The 19383-nt window shown below is 62.4% G+C and overlaps 3 protein-coding genes across 3 annotated transcripts; 2 read left to right on the forward strand and 1 right to left on the reverse strand.

The window, feature by feature from the left end:
• The first annotated feature begins 117 nt into the window (after window positions 1-117).
• Window positions 118-7193, forward strand: CCDC154 (coiled-coil domain containing 154). The gene is made up of 17 exons (XM_036083360.2): window positions 118-136; window positions 723-993; window positions 1083-1272; window positions 1395-1441; window positions 1725-1820; window positions 2178-2301; window positions 3759-3860; window positions 3937-4065; window positions 4153-4274; window positions 4517-4631; window positions 4714-4851; window positions 5465-5584; window positions 5663-5739; window positions 6008-6125; window positions 6431-6517; window positions 6764-6951; window positions 7050-7193. Exons 1-17 carry the CDS (start codon window positions 118-120, stop codon window positions 7141-7143), a joined length of 2037 nt encoding a protein of 678 aa, XP_035939253.2. The 3' UTR covers window positions 7144-7193.
• A 623-nt stretch (window positions 7194-7816) lies between these two features.
• PERCC1 (proline and glutamate rich with coiled coil 1) lies at window positions 7817-8667 on the reverse strand. Its single transcript, XM_036083359.2, has one exon. The coding sequence runs from the start codon at window positions 8665-8667 to the stop codon at window positions 7915-7917; it is 753 nt and encodes a 250-aa protein (XP_035939252.2). The 3' UTR covers window positions 7817-7914.
• An 8078-nt stretch (window positions 8668-16745) lies between these two features.
• UQCC4 (ubiquinol-cytochrome c reductase complex assembly factor 4) lies at window positions 16746-19129 on the forward strand. The gene is made up of 2 exons (XM_036083361.2): window positions 16746-17008; window positions 17085-19129. Exons 1-2 carry the CDS (start codon window positions 16977-16979, stop codon window positions 17449-17451), a joined length of 399 nt encoding a protein of 132 aa, XP_035939254.1. The 5' UTR covers window positions 16746-16976; the 3' UTR covers window positions 17452-19129.
• Window positions 19130-19383: the final 254 nt, after the last annotated feature.

The following is a 19383-nucleotide window of genomic DNA, read 5'->3' on the forward strand; positions in this document are numbered from 1 at the left end:
CACCACCCACACCGGCTGGCTCAACAGCGCCCCCTCAGATCTTTCCAGAAATGGGCAGTTGGGGGGCCTTGCGGGGCTGGCAGAGTCGAGGGCCCAGGTTCCACTGGCAGTTGGACCATGAAGTCACCAGGTTCTGGTGAGAGAAAGATGGTTCCAGAAGAGCCCCAGCTGCACGCCTGCCTTGCTGTTGTCTTGGAAGGAGAGATGTGAGGGCAGGCACTCCCTCTTCACACCCCACGTGCTCCCCAAGGCCCCAGAGCCTTCCAGCCCCGCCTTCCCTGCCTCCCTCCAGCCACCCGGGTGTCCAGCTCTGGGCAGCCCTGGGTGTGAGGCCCAGGGCCTCTGGGCAGTGGCTGAAGCCGTACCAGGTGAGCCTGGTACCAATAGGGGCTGAGCCAGAAGGACAGTCCAGGGAAGGGCCTGTGTGGGGGTGTGGTGTGGGCCACCCGGGGCAGCTCTGCTTCCTGACCTCTCAAGGGGCCTTACTGCCCCAGGGCTGCCTCTGGAGCTGGGCAGGCAGGGCACAGTCCTGTTTCTGCTTTCTGGTGCTGTGTGTTCTCAGGCAGGAGCCTGGGCCTCTGAGCGCGAGCTGCCTGTTGTGCGGCAGCAAGTGCTGAGCCCTCCCGGGGTCAGGCCGTGTGACTCAGCAGGACGGGCCAAGGTGAGCTCAGTGGACACGCTTAGCCAATCGCTGCAGTGATTTGGGTCCCTGTTACCCTGAGCCCTACCTGGAGCCGGCACCCTTCATCAGCCCAGAAGCCACATTTTTGCAGAGCTGGCTGCTAGCAACCCCTCGTCGGGGGCTTCACCCCCCACCCAGACAAGCACCATCACCCTGGGGGACCTGGGGCTCCCACTCGAGGAAGGACTGGCCAGTCCTGAGCTCTTGAGTCTGGAGGAGATCTCCGAGAGGTATGAGTCCAGCCACCTGGCGTCCACCACCTCCATCCCGGAGCGGGACTCCCCCAAGCACTGGACGCAGCTGGAGCAGTGGTGAGCCTGGGCAGAGCTGGGGCGGGAGCGCCATGCCACCCACCCCCGGCATGCATGGCCCGACTCAGCCTGCTCCTCACCCTGGCCAGGGTGGCCGACCTGCAGGCCGAGGTGGCGTCCCTGCGGGGGCACAAGGACTGCTGTGAGCGAGCCATGCTGAGCCTGCTTCGGGAGATGCTCCAGCTCCGCACCTGCATGCAACTGCAAGACGCAGAGCTCAAGAGGCTGCAGCAGGACCTGCGGCAGGCGGCTCGGGCCCCAGAGAAGGAGGCCCTCGAGGTGAGCCGCCACCATCCCCACCCAGAGGCGAGGCTCTCCCGCTCCCGGGACCCTGTGCTCAGCTCGGGCCCCCGTCTGTGCCAGCCGGGCTGCGAGGCTCAGCCTCCCCTTCCTCCTTGCAGTTCCCCAGCCCCCAGAACCAGAACCAGATGCAGGCCCTGGACAAGAGGTACCCCCCCACACCCCACCAGTGGTGCAGGCCTTAGTGGCAGGGTCAGGGGCTGTGGGAAAGCAGCAGCTGGGGCGGGACCCCAGGGCATCAGCCTGCACCCTGCTCCTTGTCTTGCTTAGGTAAGCAGCACGCCTCCACAGCCCGACTCAAAAGGCCTGGGTTTGTATGAACATGGCGGGAGGCCTGCTGATAGGGCCCCTGGGCCAGGACCCTGACCCCCAAAGGCAGGCAGGAGGGCCGGCCAGGCAGGCCCCAGGCAGAAGCAGGTCTTGTGTGCCAGGCTGGTGGAAGTCCGGGAGGCCCTGACCCAGATCCGGAGGAAGCAGGTGCTCCAGGACTCTGAGCGGAAGGACACTGAGCAGGAGGCCGACCTCAGGTGGACACCGCCCACCTCCCTCCTGGGGGGCTGGCTCTGGACCCACCACGTGTGGTCACTGAGAAAAAAGGCTTGAGCCCGGAGTCCCTGCCCCCTCCCCCACCCAGTGGCCCTGGCCCAGGCCGCTCCCGGCTCCCTATCTGGGGACACAGAAGTCAGTGTCTTGCCCTTGTCTGTGTTTGCCCAGGTGGGGTTATCCACCCGCTGCCTCACCGGCCTGGAGGTCAGCCTGGGCCCCCCAGCAGCAGGCCTGGGCCCGGGAAGCATTCTCCATGTCTCAGGGCCCCGCCAACTTCCCGGTGGCTCCCCAGCTAGGCCGGCCGGCTGGATTGCTGTGACCGGTGGCTGGTGCCCTAGGCTGGCCGAGCTGGCCGGGAAGCTGGAGCAGGAGGGACAGTTCCGGGAAGCGGCCTGCAGTGCCCTGCAGAAGAGCCAGGAGGACGCGAGCCAGAGGGTGGACAGTGAGGTGGCCAAGATGCAGGTACCAGGAGGGAGGCTAGGCCCGGGCAGCCGGGTGAGCCATCCTTCCTGGCAACATGGTCGGGCCCGGGGGGTGACCCCGAGGTCCTGCGTGGTCCGGTCTGTGGCCACCAGCCGCATGTGGCTCTGTCTGTAGAAAGCTAACGTTTTCGCTCCCTCGGTCACATGAGCCACGCTTCAGGGGCCCCGCGGCCACGTGCGGCCCGTGGCTGACAGTTTGGGTAGCGCCAAGATGGAGCTCATGTTTCATCACAGAAGGTCCCTCCCTGGCAGCATCTCCGCCACGGGTCCTTCTTGCCGTCGTGGGATCAGCACCCAGATCTGGAAATAGAGCATCGTAGGCCTGAAGCCCCTTCCTCAGCTATTCCTGGGGTGGCCCCACCCCTGGCTGGTGCAGGTTCCCCTCCTGCCCGAGACCCAGCCTCTTCAGCTCTGCAAACAGAGCCCAGGGACCGTGTCGCCCGTGCAGCAGGTGGGGGTGCTGGCCCAGTGCTCCCCAGCTGCTGCCCACATAGCTCGGCTGCCCAGCTTCGGTGGCCTTCCCCTTGCTGCTGCCCTTTGGGGAGTTCCTGTCTTGGCCCAGTCTAGATACTGCCCACCGCTGCGGCCGGGAGCTCCGGAAGGCACCGGGCCCAGGGATTCCTGCTGCGCCAGGCATGCGCAGGGCACCGCCTCCCCCCCGCACCTGCCCTCTAGGCTGGGGTCGGCACACTGTGACCACCACCTGTTTTCGTCAAGTCTGATGGGCACGTGGCCACACCCGCTCATTTACTCCAGCCCATTCCTGGGTTTGCACTGGAACCGCGGAGCTGAGGACCCCGCGTCCTGGGGCTCCTTACAGAAACGAACTGCTAACCACCCTGCATGTGGCGTGGGTGCTGGCAGGGGCTCAGGACGCACCTGCCCTGTGGCCATGGGAGCTGCGGCCCTGGACCTTGACATCTTGTCTCAGGCACACTCAGACCCTTGATGCCCAAGAAGGGAGCCGGCGGGGAGGAGGGAGAGGGGAAGGTGCCCCATCCTGGGCCTGGAGAGCGAGGGCGAAGTGTGTGTGCACTCATATTCCCTCAGCTTCCCTGACGGAGGCTCCCAGCTCAGGATGCGATTTGGCGGCGGCTGTGCCCCCTGCCCTGGGTGGCGTCTGTGGTCACCGTGGGCACCAAGCATGGTCTGGATCCACACAAGCTCGGCCTGTAGGCCCTTCACAGCCCTCGTGCCTGGCCCTCCGGGGGGACATGAGGGCCCTGCCTTCCTTCCTAAGGAGGGTGTGGTGGGCCCCGCTCTGCGAGGCTCGGGGACAGCAGGGGACACAGGGCCCAGAGTCCTCAGTGACGGACACAGTTGGGCAAGAAAACAGACCAGCCCGAGCTCGCCCGGGGGCCAGCAGGCGGGGGGCAGGGGATGGACGAGGCGAGGAGGACGGTCGGATCTCAACAGCAACCACACTGACTCCCACAGGCCCAGGTGACCAAGCTCTGTGAGGAGATGAGCCTCCGCTTCCTCAAGAGGGAGGCCAAACTGTGTGGCTTCCTGCAGAAGAGCTTCCTGGCCCTGGAGAAGGTGGGGGCCCATGGGCCTGCGGCTGGGCCGTGCCCCCACGCCCCCGCTCACGGCAGGCGGGCCGGTCTCCCCACAGAGAATGAAGGCGTCTGAGAGCACCCGGCTGAAGGCGGAGAGCAGCCTGCGGGGTGAGCTGGAGAGCCGGTGGCAGAGGCTGCAGGAGCAGGCCGAGGAGCGCGTGCAGGCCCTGCAGGGGCAGCACGAGGTGGGCAGCCCAGGGCCGGGGGCGGCGGGGGCGTCCGGGCGGGCGGGCGGCCAGGGCAGGGGCTCAGAGCCACCTCTCCCGCAGCAGGAAGAATGCCGCCTCCTGGAGCAGTGCCGGGGCCTGGACCAGGCCGTGATCCAGCTGACCAAGTTCGTGCGGCAGAACCAGATGTCGCTGAACCGGATCCTCCTGGCCGAGCAGAAGGCCTGGTGGGTGTCCAATCCGCCTTTCTCCCCGGCGCCCAGTACCCTCGGCTCCTGGTCCCCCCGTGGAGGACTCTGCACCCTCCAGTGGACGCAGCCCCATCCAGGGGGCCCTGTGACCATTCTCTATCCCCTGCTCCCCGGGGTCTCCCACGTGGTTCTGGAGCCAGCAGCCAAGCTCCTCCAGGGCCAGCCCTGAGAGGGGGCAGCCTGGGCCGAGGGACAGCTGTGTTGGCACCAACCCCCAGGGACAGCAAGGGGCACCTGGAGGAGAGCCGGGCCGGGGAGCTGGCCACCTTCCTGCAGGAGAGCCTGGAGGCCGGCCAACTGGCCCAGCAGGAGGCCCACAGCGCGCTAGAGCTGGTGAGGGCAGCAGAGGGGTGGTCAGCGTCCCCAGGGGACCCCCGCCTCCCCAGGCAGCCATGTTAAAGCCCCCCTCCCACAGCTCCGAGAGAAGAGCCAGGCCCTGGAGGTGTCGCTGGCTGAGCTGGGGAAGCAGGTGAAGGACCTGAGTGACCACTTCGTGGCCCTGAGCTGGAGACTGGATCTGCAGGAGCAGACGCTGAGTCTGCGGCTGAGTGAGGTGAGCGCGGTCCTGGGGGAGCTGCGGCCCCGAGGCCTGCCATGGCCCCCAACACGCGGTGGCTTCCACAGCAGGCCCAGCAAGCCCTTGCGCAGAGGTTCATTCCTCTTTCTTGCATGGTGTCACTGACACACAGTTCCTACGCCGTGCGGTCCACCATTGCGAAGCCTGGGGCTCGGCAGCTCCTCGCGTCCTCGGGGCTGAGCTGCGGTCATGTCACTGGGACATCTTCTCCGTCGCCACAGACGAAGCCCCGTGCGGCTAGCCGTCCTTCCCCACCCCGCAGCCCCTGGTGACCACTGACTGGCCGCCGGCCTCTGTGGATTCGTAGGGTGGTCACCCTCTCCTGCAGCTGTGGGCAGCTGTCCGTCCCCATCCCTGTCGACTCCTGGTGGGCAGGGGACTGAGCCAGGCCTTCCTATGGATGTGGTTCTGTTCAGCCTGGAGTACCCAGGTCCCCGAAGAGCCGTCTGTCCCCCCCGTGCAGACTGCAGGGAGCTCTCAGCTGCGGGGTTGACCCTCTTGGCTCCAACTCTGGCTCTAGGGGGCCCCGTCCCTCTGTCCATCCCCCTCCGTCCCCCAGTTCCGGCCCTCACTGGCGTCTGTGTTCCAGGCACAGAGAAAGTGGGAAGGCTCGGAGCAGGAATCGCTGGAGGGCCTGGCCCAGTGTCAGAAGGAGGCTGAGGCGCGCCTGAGGGGGGTGCGGGAGCGAATGGACAGCCTGGCCCGGCAGGTGGGTGAGGGCCAGGGGTACGGCCCCCCAGCCCCGCTGGACCGCCTAGGCTGCCCGTCCACCCTGCGTCTGTTGCAGATAGAGGCCGTCTCCGACAAGTGCATCCTGCACAAGAGCGACTCAGACCTCAAGATCTCAGCTGAGGGCAGAGCCAGGTGAGGCCCCAGGACTGCAGCAGCTGGAGGTGCATCCACGAGGCTTCCCCTCCCGCAACCCCGGCCCCTCCCCGGCTCTGGGCTCGGCTCCCCCCAGGTGCAGCCCACACAGGTCCTTGAGCTTCGCCGTCTGTCACCTGCTGGGGACCCGCCAGGTCCCACTGGAGGGGTGGCAAAGCTGAGCACCCACCCCCTGCACACCCTGCCCTCCTTCCGCACCTGCCCTTGTCCCCGCCCCCGCCCCCCCCACAGCCTCCTATTCCGACAGAGAGTTCGAGGTCGGGGCCGTGCGGCAGGAACTCGCCTCTCTGCTGTCGTCCATGCAGCTGCTCAGGGAGGGCAACCCCGGGCGGAAGATCGCCGAGATCCAGGGCAAGCTGGCCACGGTACCCCTGGGGCCCCCGTGCCCGTCACGCTCAGCAGAGGGGCCCCCGGGGAGGCCCCGGATCCCAGACACCCGGAGGTCAAGTGGCTCATAGAGCCAGTGTGAAGTGGGGGGCACCTGTCTGGAGCCCCCCACATGCTGGGGGTGTCATCACGGTGAAAGGAGCCGGCCTGAGCGCTAGCCAGGTCCACCAGGTCACCCAGCGAGGGGCCGGGACCCGGTGTCAGAGGCCAGATCCTACCTTGGGGGCCTGGGGTGGGGGCCACCCTCGGGCCGCGTCCAGGCTGACAAACGGGCGGCCTTCAGTTCCAGAACCAAATAATGAAATTGGAAAACAGCATGCAGGACAACAAGACCATCCAGAACCTCAAGTTTAATACAGAAACCAAGCTGGTGAGAGGTGGCCCCTGCGCTGACCCCGCCCCGGAGGCTCCCGGCCCCTCACCCCTCCCTGCGGGGCCCTTAGCTCCATGGGCTTCCCTACTGCCGTCCGTGCGTGTCTGGCCCAAGCAGGGTTTCCTGGTAGATAAGACCCAGGTCTGTCCAGAGAGAGATAAATCCCGGGGGCTGTCCCGTCCCCCTCTGGCTGGATTCCTGCGTTCCTGCAGCGGCCCCTCCTCCCGGCGCTCTTGTCCGCAGCGCATGGAGGAGACGGCCAGCCTGCGTGAGAGCATCGTGCGCCTACGGAGTGAGGAGGGCCCGTGGGCCCTGCGGCTGGGCAGCAGGAGGGTCCTCATGTCCCTGGGGAAGCAGCAGTTCTTCGTCAAGGACGCAGGGCCCGGAGAGGTGGTCCCTGTGAACCGCTGGGGCATGTATCAGGCCGTGAGGTGCGCTGTGGGGAGCCGCCTTCTGGAGACCCCTCCAGGTCTGGGGCGGTCCTGGGGGAGGCCCCGAGGCCACTGGGCATGAGCCGTGTCTTGGGCAGGTGGCTGCAGTGGAAGGCGGCTCTCATGAACCTGGGGGCCCAGCGGAGGCCACGCGCATTCCTGGAGAAGTTCTTTCGCCAAGAGGCTGCCTGACAGCTCCCATCCTTGCCCCTTTCCCAGAAATAAATGTGCCGGCTCCTGTACCCGTCAGCGTCCCGAGCTCCTTCCCAGGAGCCCGGCTGCCCCAGGCCTGGCACCTTCCTGGGCCGTCCTGCCCTCAACCGCAGCATCCTGGAGCCCCACCCACTCCTTGCAGGCCCCCAGAGGGCCAGCTGGCCCAGCGTGGGTCCCGTGGCTCCTACCCCTTGGCGGCTGGTCGTGCCCTTCACAACTGCGCCGTGGCCAGCAAAGGAAGTAGCTTTTCCTGCCCTAATCTAGGGAGCAAACAGCGTGTTTGCTCACACACTTAGGCAGCACCCCTTCTTCCTGCCTCCAAGAAAACCCTGCTCATCCCACAGTAGCTGGTCCTGCCACCTACCGTGGGGCCTGGGGGACGGGCAGCCCTAGCACCAGCCAGCCGGGTGGCTGCTGACCTGGGATCTCAGGACTGGTCTGGTTGGCCAGTGGGCCTCACCCAGAGTGGGGCACAGTGTGCAGACCGCCTGAGCCCAGGGCCTCCCCTCCTGGGGGCAGCGTGCCTGGGACGGCAGCTCCTGCCCATTCCCTGCCCAGGTGGCCTCTGGTGGTGGTGGCAGCTCCGGGCCGCAGGAGGAGCCTGGCCTGTCCTCCTGGGCCTGGGAAGTCCCTCCCTGAGCTGGCTGGTTGGACGGCCCCTGGGGCTCCGACAGAACAGTGACAGGCCTCCCTCCTTAAGGAAAGGCAAAGCTGCCACCCCACTCGCCCCCACGGACCCTGGCCCACTGGCTAGGCCTCGGCCAGCTGTACCCCGTCCAGGGCCTGGGCCCCTCCCCCGGGCAGCTCGGGGCCAGTCTCCGCTGACCAGCTGGCCAGCAGGTCGCTGAAGTCAGGCGTGCCAGGGCGGAGCAGGCCCAGGGGGCCGGGGGCCGGCTCCTCCCAGAAGGAGAGAGGCAGCTTCCTCTGGGTCATGGGGACGATGTGGCCGTATTTTCGCTCCAGCCTGAGCCGCCTGCCAGCTGAGGCCCCAGGCCCTGAGTACTGCCGCAGCCCGTAGTCAAAGAGCTCGGCCAGGGGCCCCAGCCCGCGGGCCTGCCCCTCGGGACCCCTGGGAGAGAGGACCCCGGGCTCCGCAGCCTGGTCGCCGTCTGGGGGCCCGCCCGGGGCCAGGCGTGCCAGGTCAGCGCATGGGACGTCCCGGGCTGCACTGTCGTCCGCGTAGATGTCGCAGGCGTCGGGGTCCTGCCCCCTCTCCTTGCGGCCAAAGTACCGCTGGATGTCACCACTGATGAGCTCGGAGAACCGCAGCAGCTGTAGGGGTGTCTCGGGGCTGCTGGGACCCGGGGGGCCTGCTTCTGGGGCCCAACCCGAGGCCTGGGGGGCTGGGCTGCGGCCGCCTGGCCCCTCCGGCTCCTCCTCGTCTTCCTCGTCGTCCTCGTCCTCAGAGGTCTCCTGGGGCTCCGGGTCTGAGGGCAGGAAGGGCCGGCGGGTGGGTAGGGGCAGCCGGAAGTCACAGAGAGGCTGGATCACGCCCGCGGCCATCTCCTCGGGCCTGCGTTTCTGGGGCAGCAGGTGCGGCTGGGGAGGGAGGTGGAGAGCGGACAGGTCAGGACAGATCAGCCCTCAGGGCCCCAGGCCTGCCCAACCACACTTGTGCTCGGAGCAGGTGCCGCGTTCGGGAGCCGGGGAGGTGTGGAGAGAAACTAGGGCCGTGGGTGCTGGGGGTGGGGGCACAGAGACGGTTCTTGATTAACAGGCCCACCTGCTGAGGGGCATCTGCCCAGGTGCTGGCAGGCGGGGGCCCCTGGGAGCTGGGCCTGGCTGTCTCGACCAGCACTCTAGGTCCAGGTCCCAGAGCCCCTGTGGCTTCGGGGGTCTCGCGGGCTTAGGGGCAGGCCCAGAGCCGGACGCTGGTTCCCCCGCGCTGTCTGACGACACGGATGCAGTGCAGGCCCCAGGCTTTCATCTGCTCCCTGGCCCCCCGGGGTTTGGAGGGGTCGGCAGGTCAGCAGGAAGCAGGGAAGGTGTGTGGGTCTGGGGCTCAGGGCAGGGTGGGCAGGGTGGGATTTGGGGAGGTGACAGAGACCGGGTGGCCTGAGGCCAAATGGGGCTGACTCTGAGCATTGGAATGCTCTGGCCCCTGGGGACGAGTGCGGGGGGCGCAGCTTGCAGCGGGGAGGGCCCTTTTGCCTCCCAGCAGGAAGGGAAGAAAGGGAGGGTGGTGTGGAGAGAGGGAGAGGGGGCTCCCAGCTTGTCAGAACCCCCACCCCAGGGAGGCTCACTCGGGCGGGGCTGCCCTCCTGCCTGCCGTCTGCCGTCTACGTTGTCCCCTGGCTCTCGCTCACCGCGCTGGGGCCCCTCGTCCCTGCCGGGGGTCCCGTGACCCCAACAGTGGGCTGTGGGGAAGATGTGGGCGCCCCCTTCCCCAGCCCCGCCCCTTGCCCTCCCGTTGGGAGGGTGGTCCGCACGGCCCACCTGGCCAGAGGGCCCACCGCCTTTCGGGGAAGGGGGAGGAGGCCGGGTCCCCGCCTGCCACCCAGCCCGGCTCCTACCTGCTGAGGCCTGCAGCTCCTGTGGGGCAGGCCCACCTCCACCTGGGCTCAAGCATTTATAGCTGGGCTCTGCGGCCGGCGGGCTGGCAAATATTTGGTGACTGCATTGTCATCGCAGACTGGGCAAATAGAGCCCGTTTGCTTTAGCGCCCAGCAACCAGGGCCTTGCGGGGGGAGCCTCAACCTGCCCGGGGACCGTGGAGTGTTTGCCGCAGGCCCAGCTGGCTCACACCCGGGGCCGAGGACCCTTATCTCTGCCACTGATTGGGACCCGGACCAAGCCTTGTCAAATAGGCGGAAAATTAAATTTCATGCTATTTTGACTTCTGGAGTAGCCTTCTCTAGAGGACATCCTGCTTCTGCGGTTCTCTGGGTAAACGGTGTTCCAGGCCGGCGGTAGGAGCTGGGCAGGCCAGAGACAGGAGGCTGTGGGGACCACCGGCCAGGGCCCGGGTGGTGGCCTCTCATGCAGGGGGCCGCCTCCAACCGCCGGGCCCTCCTGGGCGCTGTGACCAGTCTCAACCCTGCCAGGCGTGGCTGCAGGACTCCCAGCCCCTCCAGCCAGCTCCCGCCACCCCAGAGCTGTAGGTGTGTTTACAACAAACCCAACTCAGCCCCTGCTGCCCCCGACACAGGGCCTCACCCCCAGGGCCCAAGCTGGTCCCGCGCCGCTGCACCCCCCACCGCAGAGCCCACCTAGGGGCATCCTCATGAGCCTCCCCACAGGGTTACAGCCGACACCACCCGCAGGACCCCGGGGGCTGCTGCCTGGGGCTGCCTGAGTGTCCTGGGGCCACGGTAGCCAGTCACCCAAACTGGGGGGCTAGGAGCAGCAAAGGGGTGTCATCCAGGTGGGAACCCATGCTTCCCTCCTGGCGTCCACTGTGGGGACGCTCCTTGGCTGCAGCCATATCACCGTAACCTCTGTCTCCATCCGTGCATAGCCTTCGTCCCTCGGGAGCCTGGGTCCAAGTTTCTCTCTTACAAGGACACCCGTCATTGGATTTAGGGCCCACCAGGCTCCAGTCTGACCTCGTGTTCATTACAGCTGCAAAAACCCTATTTCTGCATGAGGCTCCATTCCGGGGTTCAGGTGGATGTGAGTTTTGGGGGACAGTCATTCACCATACGTGGCCTCTGCTAGGTGCCTCGCTCCCAGCTGGGAGGACTCCAGAATCCTGTCAGCTGTGGCTCAAAGCCACCCCTGCTTTTGGGCCAGCCAGGTTCTGAGGATAGGTTGGTAGCCCCCTCCCAGCTTGGCAGGCCCCCAGTCCCTGATCTCCCTCCCACCAGTGAGGGCTCATTCTTCCAGGGACACCCTCCCAGTCCTCCCTGGACCGTTGGTCTTGGCTCCAGGCTCTGCTCCCTTCAGGCAGGAGCCAGCACCTGTCCTACCTAGTGATGCCCCATTACACTGGGGTGTGGGCACAGACGCAGGGCTTTCCTGCAAGTGGGGACCGTGGGGGGGATAGCTGCTGGGCATTTCTTGGGCATTCGGAGGGCCCGATGCAGGAGTCATGGTCAGGACGCGCAGCTTTGGGGGAGTGACAGGGAAATGAAGCATGGGACCCAACTTGGGCCAGGCTGGTGACTTGCCGTGGGTGGGTCTTGGAGCTGCCAACATCTCCCAAGCAGGTGGTCTGCCTGGGCCAGGGCCCGTGCAAGGAGAGCGCAGGGTGGTGCAGCATGCCAGGCCTCCCTACAGCCTATGGTTCATGGTTTCCTGATCATCACGGCCCCATCCCCATGTCCCGGGGCGAGGCTGGGACACAAATAATCTGTCTCGTGAGTCAAGTCTACATTTGGAACTCGGTCCCCAGAAACTGACTTCAGGCACGGCCACAGTTCTGCCCCGAGACTCCGGTTTCGATGACACTGTTGTCCAGGCTCCAGCTGTGGGGCGGCCCTCCCCCAGCGGCTGCCGTCCCCTCTGACCCAGCACAGTCAGCGTCAGCCCTCTGGGACAGGCCGGGTCCCCAGGGAGGGGCCCAGCAGGTGCCCGGACTGTGGCCACAGCGCCCCCTGCTGCTACCCGGGAAGGGCTGGGCCCAGGACCTGGGAAGGGTGTCGGCTGGTGTAGGTGTCTCCTTGCTCAGCTGCCAAGGTGGGCCCCGAGGACTCGAGGGGAGCGCAGTCTGGGTGAAGGCTCCAGGAGGGCATTTGGGCTCGGTCTGCAGCCCTCATCGGTGCCCTGCCTGGGCTGGGCAGTGTGGGGGCTCTGAGGAAGGTTAGACATGGCCCTGCCCGCGAGAACGTCCCCTCTTGTGTGACCAGAAGAGGGGCTTCATGGAGGAGGTCATTTGCTCGGCGCCGATGGGACCAGGAGCTCACCCGGTCCATCTGTGTGAAGTGCAGGTGTCCAGCAGAGGGGACGGCCTGCAAAGACCTATGCCACAAGGAGCTGACACCCCATGGTTGGTGGCCCTGCAGACGTCCTCACCCTAATCCCCTGGGACTGTGGACATGTTATGTCACATGGCAAAGGGCCCCACAGGTGTGATCCTGGATTGTCCTGGGGGCCCAGTGTCATCACAGGGGTCCTGACCAGAGGGAGGGCAGTTAGGGTCAGAGGGGGAGATATGAGCATAGGGGCAGGGTCCCTGCTGGCTTTGAAGGTGGAATGGAGGGTCCCCGCGTCTGGAAAACGCAAGGAAGTGATTCTCCCCGGAGCCTCCAGAGCGCCGCCCTGCAGGCACCTTGATTTGGGGCTGCTTTGGACTTATGACGTCCAGGACAGCAGGATAATGCATCAGCGCTGAGCCCCTCCGTCTGGGCTCGGCAGCCACAGGACACTCCCAGCTGGAAGCATCAGCTGGAAGGTGGGGTGAGGTGGTGGCGTGCAGGGCCTCCTGGCTGGGCCATGGAGTTTGGCCCTTTCTCCAAGGCAGCCTGGGCACTCAGCTCTGCCCTCTGTGGCTGGAACAAATCTCAGGGTGAGGTTGGGGCTCTGACAGAGAGGACCTACCATGGTCACCACCCCCACCCAGGTCCCACTCCTTCCCAAGGGCGCTTGTTCCCCAACCCCCCACAGGCCTACTTCTCTATCCTGGCCTCTGCCTCAGGCCCCTGGTCAGTGAGCTGGGGCTTTGGTGGGGGTTTGGGTCCTGCAAGTGGCCCAGCGAGGAGATGTTCACTAATGCCAGCCATGGGAAGACTGTCCACAAATAGCCAGACCCTCCCTGTCTGTTTCTGCTGGCATAATCCCAATGCTTTTTTCTGCCTGACCAGAGACCAAGGAGGAAACCCCAGCCTAGGACAGAGAATTTTAGATTCGAGGAGACACCAGAGCAGATAAAGGTTTAGGAAGAGGAACCTGGGCAGTGCAGAGTAGGGTGGGCATCTGGACAGAGGAAGCCTGAGCCTGGAGACCAGGGAGGGTGCTACTGCACTAGTCCCAGCAGTCAGTGATAGGGCCGCACAGAGCAGAGCCTGAGGGAGTAAAGGTGGGGGACAGGCATGAGAGGGATTTAAGAAGCAGGTGTGAGGTCTTAGTAGGGGTGTGCATGAATTATCCCCATCCGTGCCACTCCTGAATCTGAGCCATGTTCAAGAGGAACACAGGAGTCCAGCGAGTGGAGGCTGAACTCTGGCTTTTGTTACTGGCAAGGCTGGGTTGGTGGAGACACAGTTTCCCAGAATCACTGTGCACACAGTCCAGCCAGGTGTTGGGTGACCAGGGCCAGGCCAAGTGACATGGGTGTCCCAAGACCCCCCGCTGCCCACCGGGACCCCTGGAGTGGGGCTGGGACTGATGCACTCAGGCTGCCAGGCTTGGGCCCCCGCACATGTCCCAGCACCTTTCCCCAGTCAGCTCCAGTGTGGGCCATGCCTGGCCTTACAGAGCTCTCGGCCCTCGCTGCCCCCGCCAGTCCCTGCCCCTGTGGTCAGGCCTCCGTCCCTGGGGAAGAGGCTCTGCTCTTCAGAAGGCGTGGACCTGCCTGTCCCCATGCACCCCATATTGATCTTCCTGGGGAAAATCAATAGCCCCAATATGTCAGCTCTCAGGTGAACCAGCCCTGCCATTGGGCGCACAAGGGCTGGGTCTTCCCCGCCCATTAGCGAGACATTAGACCCCAGAGAGGTTTCTCTGTGTGCTTTGAGATAATGAAGGCCGAGGTGTTGGTTTATGCCCTGAGGGGGTGGGGGAGGGGGGCTCGGACCAGACCAGAGCCGGCAGCGCCCGGCAGCCCAGCCCCCGGCACCTGTCACCCAGCGCCCTGCCAGGGGAGTGCTGGGGTCGGGGAGGGGGGGCGTGGCTGCCTCAGGAGGAGGGCGTTGGAAAGGGCTGGGGGTTCGGGCCTGTGTCATGCGAGGGGCTTGGCTCTGGGCTGCTTGCTGTTGGTACCCAGGGGGCTCTGTGACCAGGCGTCCTGGGGCCACCATGACACACACCGGGTGATTTAATACAACAGCAAGTTCTTCTCTCAGTCTGGAGGCCAGTCTGAAGTGAAGGTGTTGGCACAGCCACCCTCCCAAGGGTCCAGGGGAGGGTCAGTTCCGGGACTCTCTCTCTCTCTCTCTTCTGGTGTTGCTGGCAATCCTCGATGCTTCTTGGCTTGGGGCCTCTCTGCATGGCCTCCCCCATGTGTCTCTGTGTCTTTTCTCCTTCTCTTAGGAGGACACCAGTCCTTGGATTTAGGTCCCCCCCCCCGCCAATCCCGGGTGACCTCCTTCGACCCACATCTGCAAAGACCCTATTTCCAAATAAAGTCATGTGCTGAGGTTCCAGGTGAATGTGAATTTGGGGGGACAGAGTTCAACCCCGTACGGCAACCTAATGCATCTTATCCAGAAGGAGGGCAGACGAGGTGGGGGCTCCGGCCGTGCTTGGCAAAGGACGGTGTCCTTTCCATCAGCCAGGACAGGGGGAGGTGTCGGGTCTAATCTGGGCTGTGTCTGTATTTTGTGTGTTCAGATGTGATTACAGAAGGGTCTTGTTTCGTCACGAGCAGTCACGCAGTGGCCTGATACACACTTGTCCTGGGAAGTTGCTTATGTCCAACAGGAGACCCAGCTATGAGCACCAGGCCAGCTCCCAGAGGCCAGGGGGTCTTGCCCTCTTCAGACTCTATGCGACCGGGGCGCCTGGCTGGCTCAGTCGGTGAAGCGTCTGCCTTCAGCTCAGCTCATGATCTCCGGCTCCCTCTGCCCCTCCCCCACCCCATCCCCCACTCATGCCTGCTCTCTTTCGCTCTCTCTCAGGTAAATAAATAAAATCTTTAAAAAAATAAAAAGACTCTACAGGACCTATGTTTTTTTGTTTTTTGCATAGTGCTTTCACCTACAATGGAGACCAAGTGGCAGCAGGATTTGGGGACGGGGGGGGGTCATTTGGACACATGGATTTGCTTTTTTTTTTTTAAGATTTATGTATTTATTAGAGAGAGCATGTGCACAAGAGAGAGAGAGAACGAGCAGGGGAGGGGCAGAAAGAGAGGGAGGGAGAGAATCCTTGAGCGGACTCCCCACTGAGCAGGTCCACCCCTAAACTCAGAGGTCTTTGATTTCCATCTCCTCCAGGAAGCCCTCCAGGCTGCACACCAGGATGATTCTGCCTCATTCTCCCACAGTTTGAGTCCCCTCCTCCAGTCCGCAGCAGGGGCTCCTGGGGTTGCCTGTAGGTGAGTTGGTTTGGCAGTGATTTTGGATGGGGTTCTGAGGTAGATGAGAGGAAAACTCTCTAAAGGTCTGATATACAAGGGAAGCCATTTTAGATTTCTGTATCAGGATGACTTCACATAAACTTTGTTTAAACCCAAAGCCTGACTTAAGGCCCGCCACACACGCCACACACGCATTGTTACATCTGCTTTGCGAATGAGTTGCCTAAGGGAAAACCCTCTTGTCTTTTGAGATATCATCCACACTCCTGCTTCCTGCATTCCTCGAAGTTAAAATTCATAATTCTTGCTTATACACTAATCTATAATCTGAGCTTTTACAAGACGTAAAAAAGTATATAACTCTGTAAAAACAGTTCATTCTCCAGAACTCTTTCTTCCCAGTGAATATCTGTTTCCCGGGCAGCTCTCCTAACTCGGGTTTGAATAAAACTCTCTATTTTCTTTTTATATTCGAGCGTTCTCACTGGTACATTTGCATCGACAGGGTGGAACAGGTGGGGTGGGGCCCAGCGAGGAGGACCCGGACACACAGGTGCCTCTGTTGACACAGTAGCTCTGAACACAGTCCTGGGCTGGGACCTGAGCCCAGGGCATCAGGGGCTGGCTTCCCAAGGTCGGGGGACTCCCAGATGTTGTTGCGCTGGGAACATCTCCAGCCTGCCACCCTCGCCCTACTGTCTGGAGAGTCCCTGGCGGGGCGGGGCGGGGGCGAGTCACAGAACCGGTCTGGTGTTTTTCCAGAAAGCAGGTGCAGGAGAGGGGCGCTCCAGAGGCAAAGATGCTGAATTAGGGAGGGAGCACATCACAGTTCACAAGGTGGCCTCGTGATCTGATTTTGTCACCAGTCACCCCCCTACACACACACCCACACCCACACCCACAACGTCTGTGATGATGCCTGGACGCCCTGCGTGGTCCTCTGACAGGAAAGATCAGCCACACCAAGGCCAGTCTGTCCTGAGGACAAAAGCTCCAGGAGCTTCCCTACCGGGCGGAGCACAGAGCCCCGGGACAGCCCGACAGACACCCCCCGGCCTGACTCGGGATGGCGGGCGGGAAAGCGGGCGGGAAGGTGTCCCAGGAGGCAGCGCGCTGCGCCCCGCGCACGCGAGCACGTGTTCCGCGAGCCCCGGGCGAGCAGGCCGGCCGCGCGGGGAGCGCCGTGCGCGTGCCCTGCGGCGCCGGCTGACGGACCGCGGCCCAGAGGCCGAGCACTGCGCGGAAACACCGCCCCGCAAAGCGGTCTGGGGCTAGACGCCGCTCTGGGTGCGCTGCACGGAGCAACGCAGACCGCCAGGACGTGGGCGAGGGCCTGCGGTCACGCAGCCGCACGGGTCCCGGGGTTGCGCCTGCACCGCGGGAAGGGTGCGGGGTGCGTGGGGGCCAGGGCAACGATCTCGCTCCAGCCGGGCCCTGCACCCAGGTTCCTCACGGCTCCTTCCTCTTCGGGCTGGGAGCGAACTACACTTCCCGGCATGCTCTGGCGGTCTGCCGAGGGTGGCTGGCTGCGACGGAAGAGACCGCCTGAGAGTGCGCGTCATTTCCGTCGCGCGAGTGGACCCACGTTCTGTAGTCGTGAACGGAGGCCTCGAGCGGCGTCCGGCTTCCGGTTTCGCGCATCGGAAGTGACGTAAACAGGCCGCGCCCCGGCGCCGAGTGTGGAGTCCTAGTCGCGATGTGCGGCGTCTTGTGTGTGCAGGCCGCCGGGTGAGCTGTGCGGCTTCTTGGAGGGGCCGAGGGCGGGAGCCACTGGCGGGCGCGCTCACGGCTGTCTCTCTTCCAGGGCCGTCCGGGCGCTTAGGTTCGTGCGCTGGGCTTCCCGAAACCAGCCGCCGCTCGGTGGCCGGGCTCAGGCCCCGCCCGCGGCCGAGGAAGAGGACCACCCTCACCGTCCCATTCACTTCTCCTCTAGCAGAGCCCATCCGTCCCGCTGGACGGTGCAACATTCCCTGGGAAAGGAGCAGCAACGGCCCTGGTGGAGGGTGTTGCCCTTCAGCCTCTCCCTCACGGTTCTGGTCGTCTGGTGCTTCTTTAGGCAGGAGACCGGCGCGGACGGGTGGTTGAAACAGGTGTTGGGAGAAGAGGAGGCGGAGCCGGGCGATGGTTTGCAGGAGGCTGGAGCTCCGGCTTCCCACCAGGCGAGAACTTAGCAGGCTGCTCGCGGAGGCTAACGGCGAGGGTACAGGCAGCCGCCCTGACGCTTTTGCCATCGCGTTTGGCCGTTTCTGCCGTGGTTATACGCGTCCCCGGAGTGAAGGACTCGGCGCACCTGGCCACGCTGACCCGCGTTGAAGGCAGAGCAGAACGTCGTCACGTCGGAACCGGCTCTTTTCCGAACACTTGATGCCCAACGAATACGTCCAAAAGACATTTCATTTTCAGATCCCCAGAAAAGGTTTTCGGTTGCATTGTGTGCTGTTGAATTTCTGGTGTGTCTTTCTACAACGTGATCATGTTTCCAAAGCAATTCTGGTGACACTTGTTTGCAGGTCATTTGCTTTCTGAGACAGAATAACTGGCAGAAAAGTTAAACTTTGATTTGCAATGTACTGTAGTGCGTAGAAATTGATGTTAGTTTTACAAACTGGCAATACATTTTAATTTGGTAACATGGAATTAAGCCAATCCCTTCCCCTTTTTTGCATTTCATTAAAAAAAAGGGGTGGGGGAGACTTTTAGTCCTTTCCAGTTCCTTTGTTTTTCTGTTTTTCCAGAATAGGAACTGAGGAAAGAAATCTAAATGTAAATTGTGGAATTTACAAAGGTTACCAGAAATAACTTTCTCAGCTCTACAAATTTTTATTTTTAGCAAGGTGACAATTTTCTGAACAGAATAAGACTGATAAGTTTTTTGTTTTTTTTTTTGACAAATTGCAGGCAATATTTTTGGGTATATAAATGATATGCTTTTCAAGTACCACTTAGTAAGAAACTGCTTAATTCTGAATTAAATATAAGATGCACAAAACGAGGGTTTTTATTTACTTATGCTTCTAGTGGAAGGTTTTATCTTGGCATGTCTGTGGTGCCAAAGTTACCTGGAGGTTTCTTTCATTCAGGTGTTGGAAGGCTGCTGGTTACCTGCCAGCATACTGGCTTCCGGAAGGGTCTCTATGCTGGAGTACTCTCAGTGTCCGGCCCACCTGGGTAAATTAGGCTCGTTACAGAAGTGGAACCGATACAAGTATGTTCATTATTTAAACACAGGTCGAGGTTTGGAAAGACTGACCTAATTGTATCTCAGGCTGCATTGTTATCCCAGTGGGAACAAAGAAGTAAGCCGTCCTTTCCCTAACCTGGCATGGTGGTTGTCTGTTTAATTGTGAACTATTTTGTTTGAGCAAGTCATTTAAACCTGAACCCTTACTTTTCTCTCACTAGTTCCTGCAGGGGAAAAAAACGTCAGACCTAATGAAAAGAATTTTTTTTGTTTTGTTTTGTTTTAAGATTTTATTTATTTATTCATGAGAGGCAGAGAAAGAGAGAAAGTGGGAGAGGCAGAGGGAGAAGCAGGCTCCCCGTTGAGCAGGGAGCCCGATGCTGGGCTCGATCCCAGGACCCTGGGATTACGACCTGAGCCAAAGGCAGACGCTTAACCAGCTGAGCCACCCAGGCGCCCCAAGAATTTTTGTTTTAATTAAAATTAATTCTCATGTGACAAAAGCAATGTGATTTATCTGGAAAAGTTAGATACTGTAATAAGCAAAAGGAAGAGAATCAGAAACACTAAAAATCCCACCACCTAGAGCTAACCACTGTGAAAACTTTGTTGTTTACCTTTCCAGATTGTTTTGTGTGTATATAAATACACAGCTTTTCAAAACACAAGGGTGGGTAGTACTGTTTTTGATGATACATCGTGTACCACATGGGAACAAATCCTGAGTATCTCCAGGGCAGCTGCCAGCGAGGGGTGTTCTGGTTCCAGACTTCACACCCCAGACACGGGTGGGCCTTGTCATGAGCAAACGGAAGACCAAGGCCAGCTGGCGACAGTGTGAGTAGGCCCTCCCTGACCTGGGCTTTTCAAAGGCATGGGGGCAGAGCAGGTGTTACGTAAAGCCTTTTATTATTTAACTGTT

This window comes from Halichoerus grypus, chromosome 6 (assembly GCF_964656455.1).
Source record: "Halichoerus grypus chromosome 6, mHalGry1.hap1.1, whole genome shotgun sequence".
Lineage (NCBI taxonomy): Eukaryota > Metazoa > Chordata > Mammalia > Carnivora > Phocidae > Halichoerus > Halichoerus grypus.

Bases quoted from the DNA above. Each gene is read 5' to 3' on its own strand.
- CCDC154 (XM_036083360.2), top strand. The intron at 994-1,082 runs GTGAGCCTGGGC...CACCCTGGCCAG, and splicing joins TGGACGCAGCTGGAGCAGTG to GGTGGCCGACCTGCAGGCCG. The intron at 6,518-6,763 runs GTGAGAGGTGGC...TCTTGTCCGCAG, and splicing joins TTAATACAGAAACCAAGCTG to CGCATGGAGGAGACGGCCAG.
- PERCC1 (XM_036083359.2), bottom strand. From the start codon at position 8,667: ATGGCCGCGGGCGTGATCCAGCCTCTCTGTGACTTCCGGCTGCCCCTA.
- UQCC4 (XM_036083361.2), top strand. From the start codon at position 16,977: ATGTGCGGCGTCTTGTGTGTGCAGGCCGCCGG. The intron at 17,009-17,084 runs GTGAGCTGTGCG...TCTCTCTTCCAG, and splicing joins TTGTGTGTGCAGGCCGCCGG to GGCCGTCCGGGCGCTTAGGT.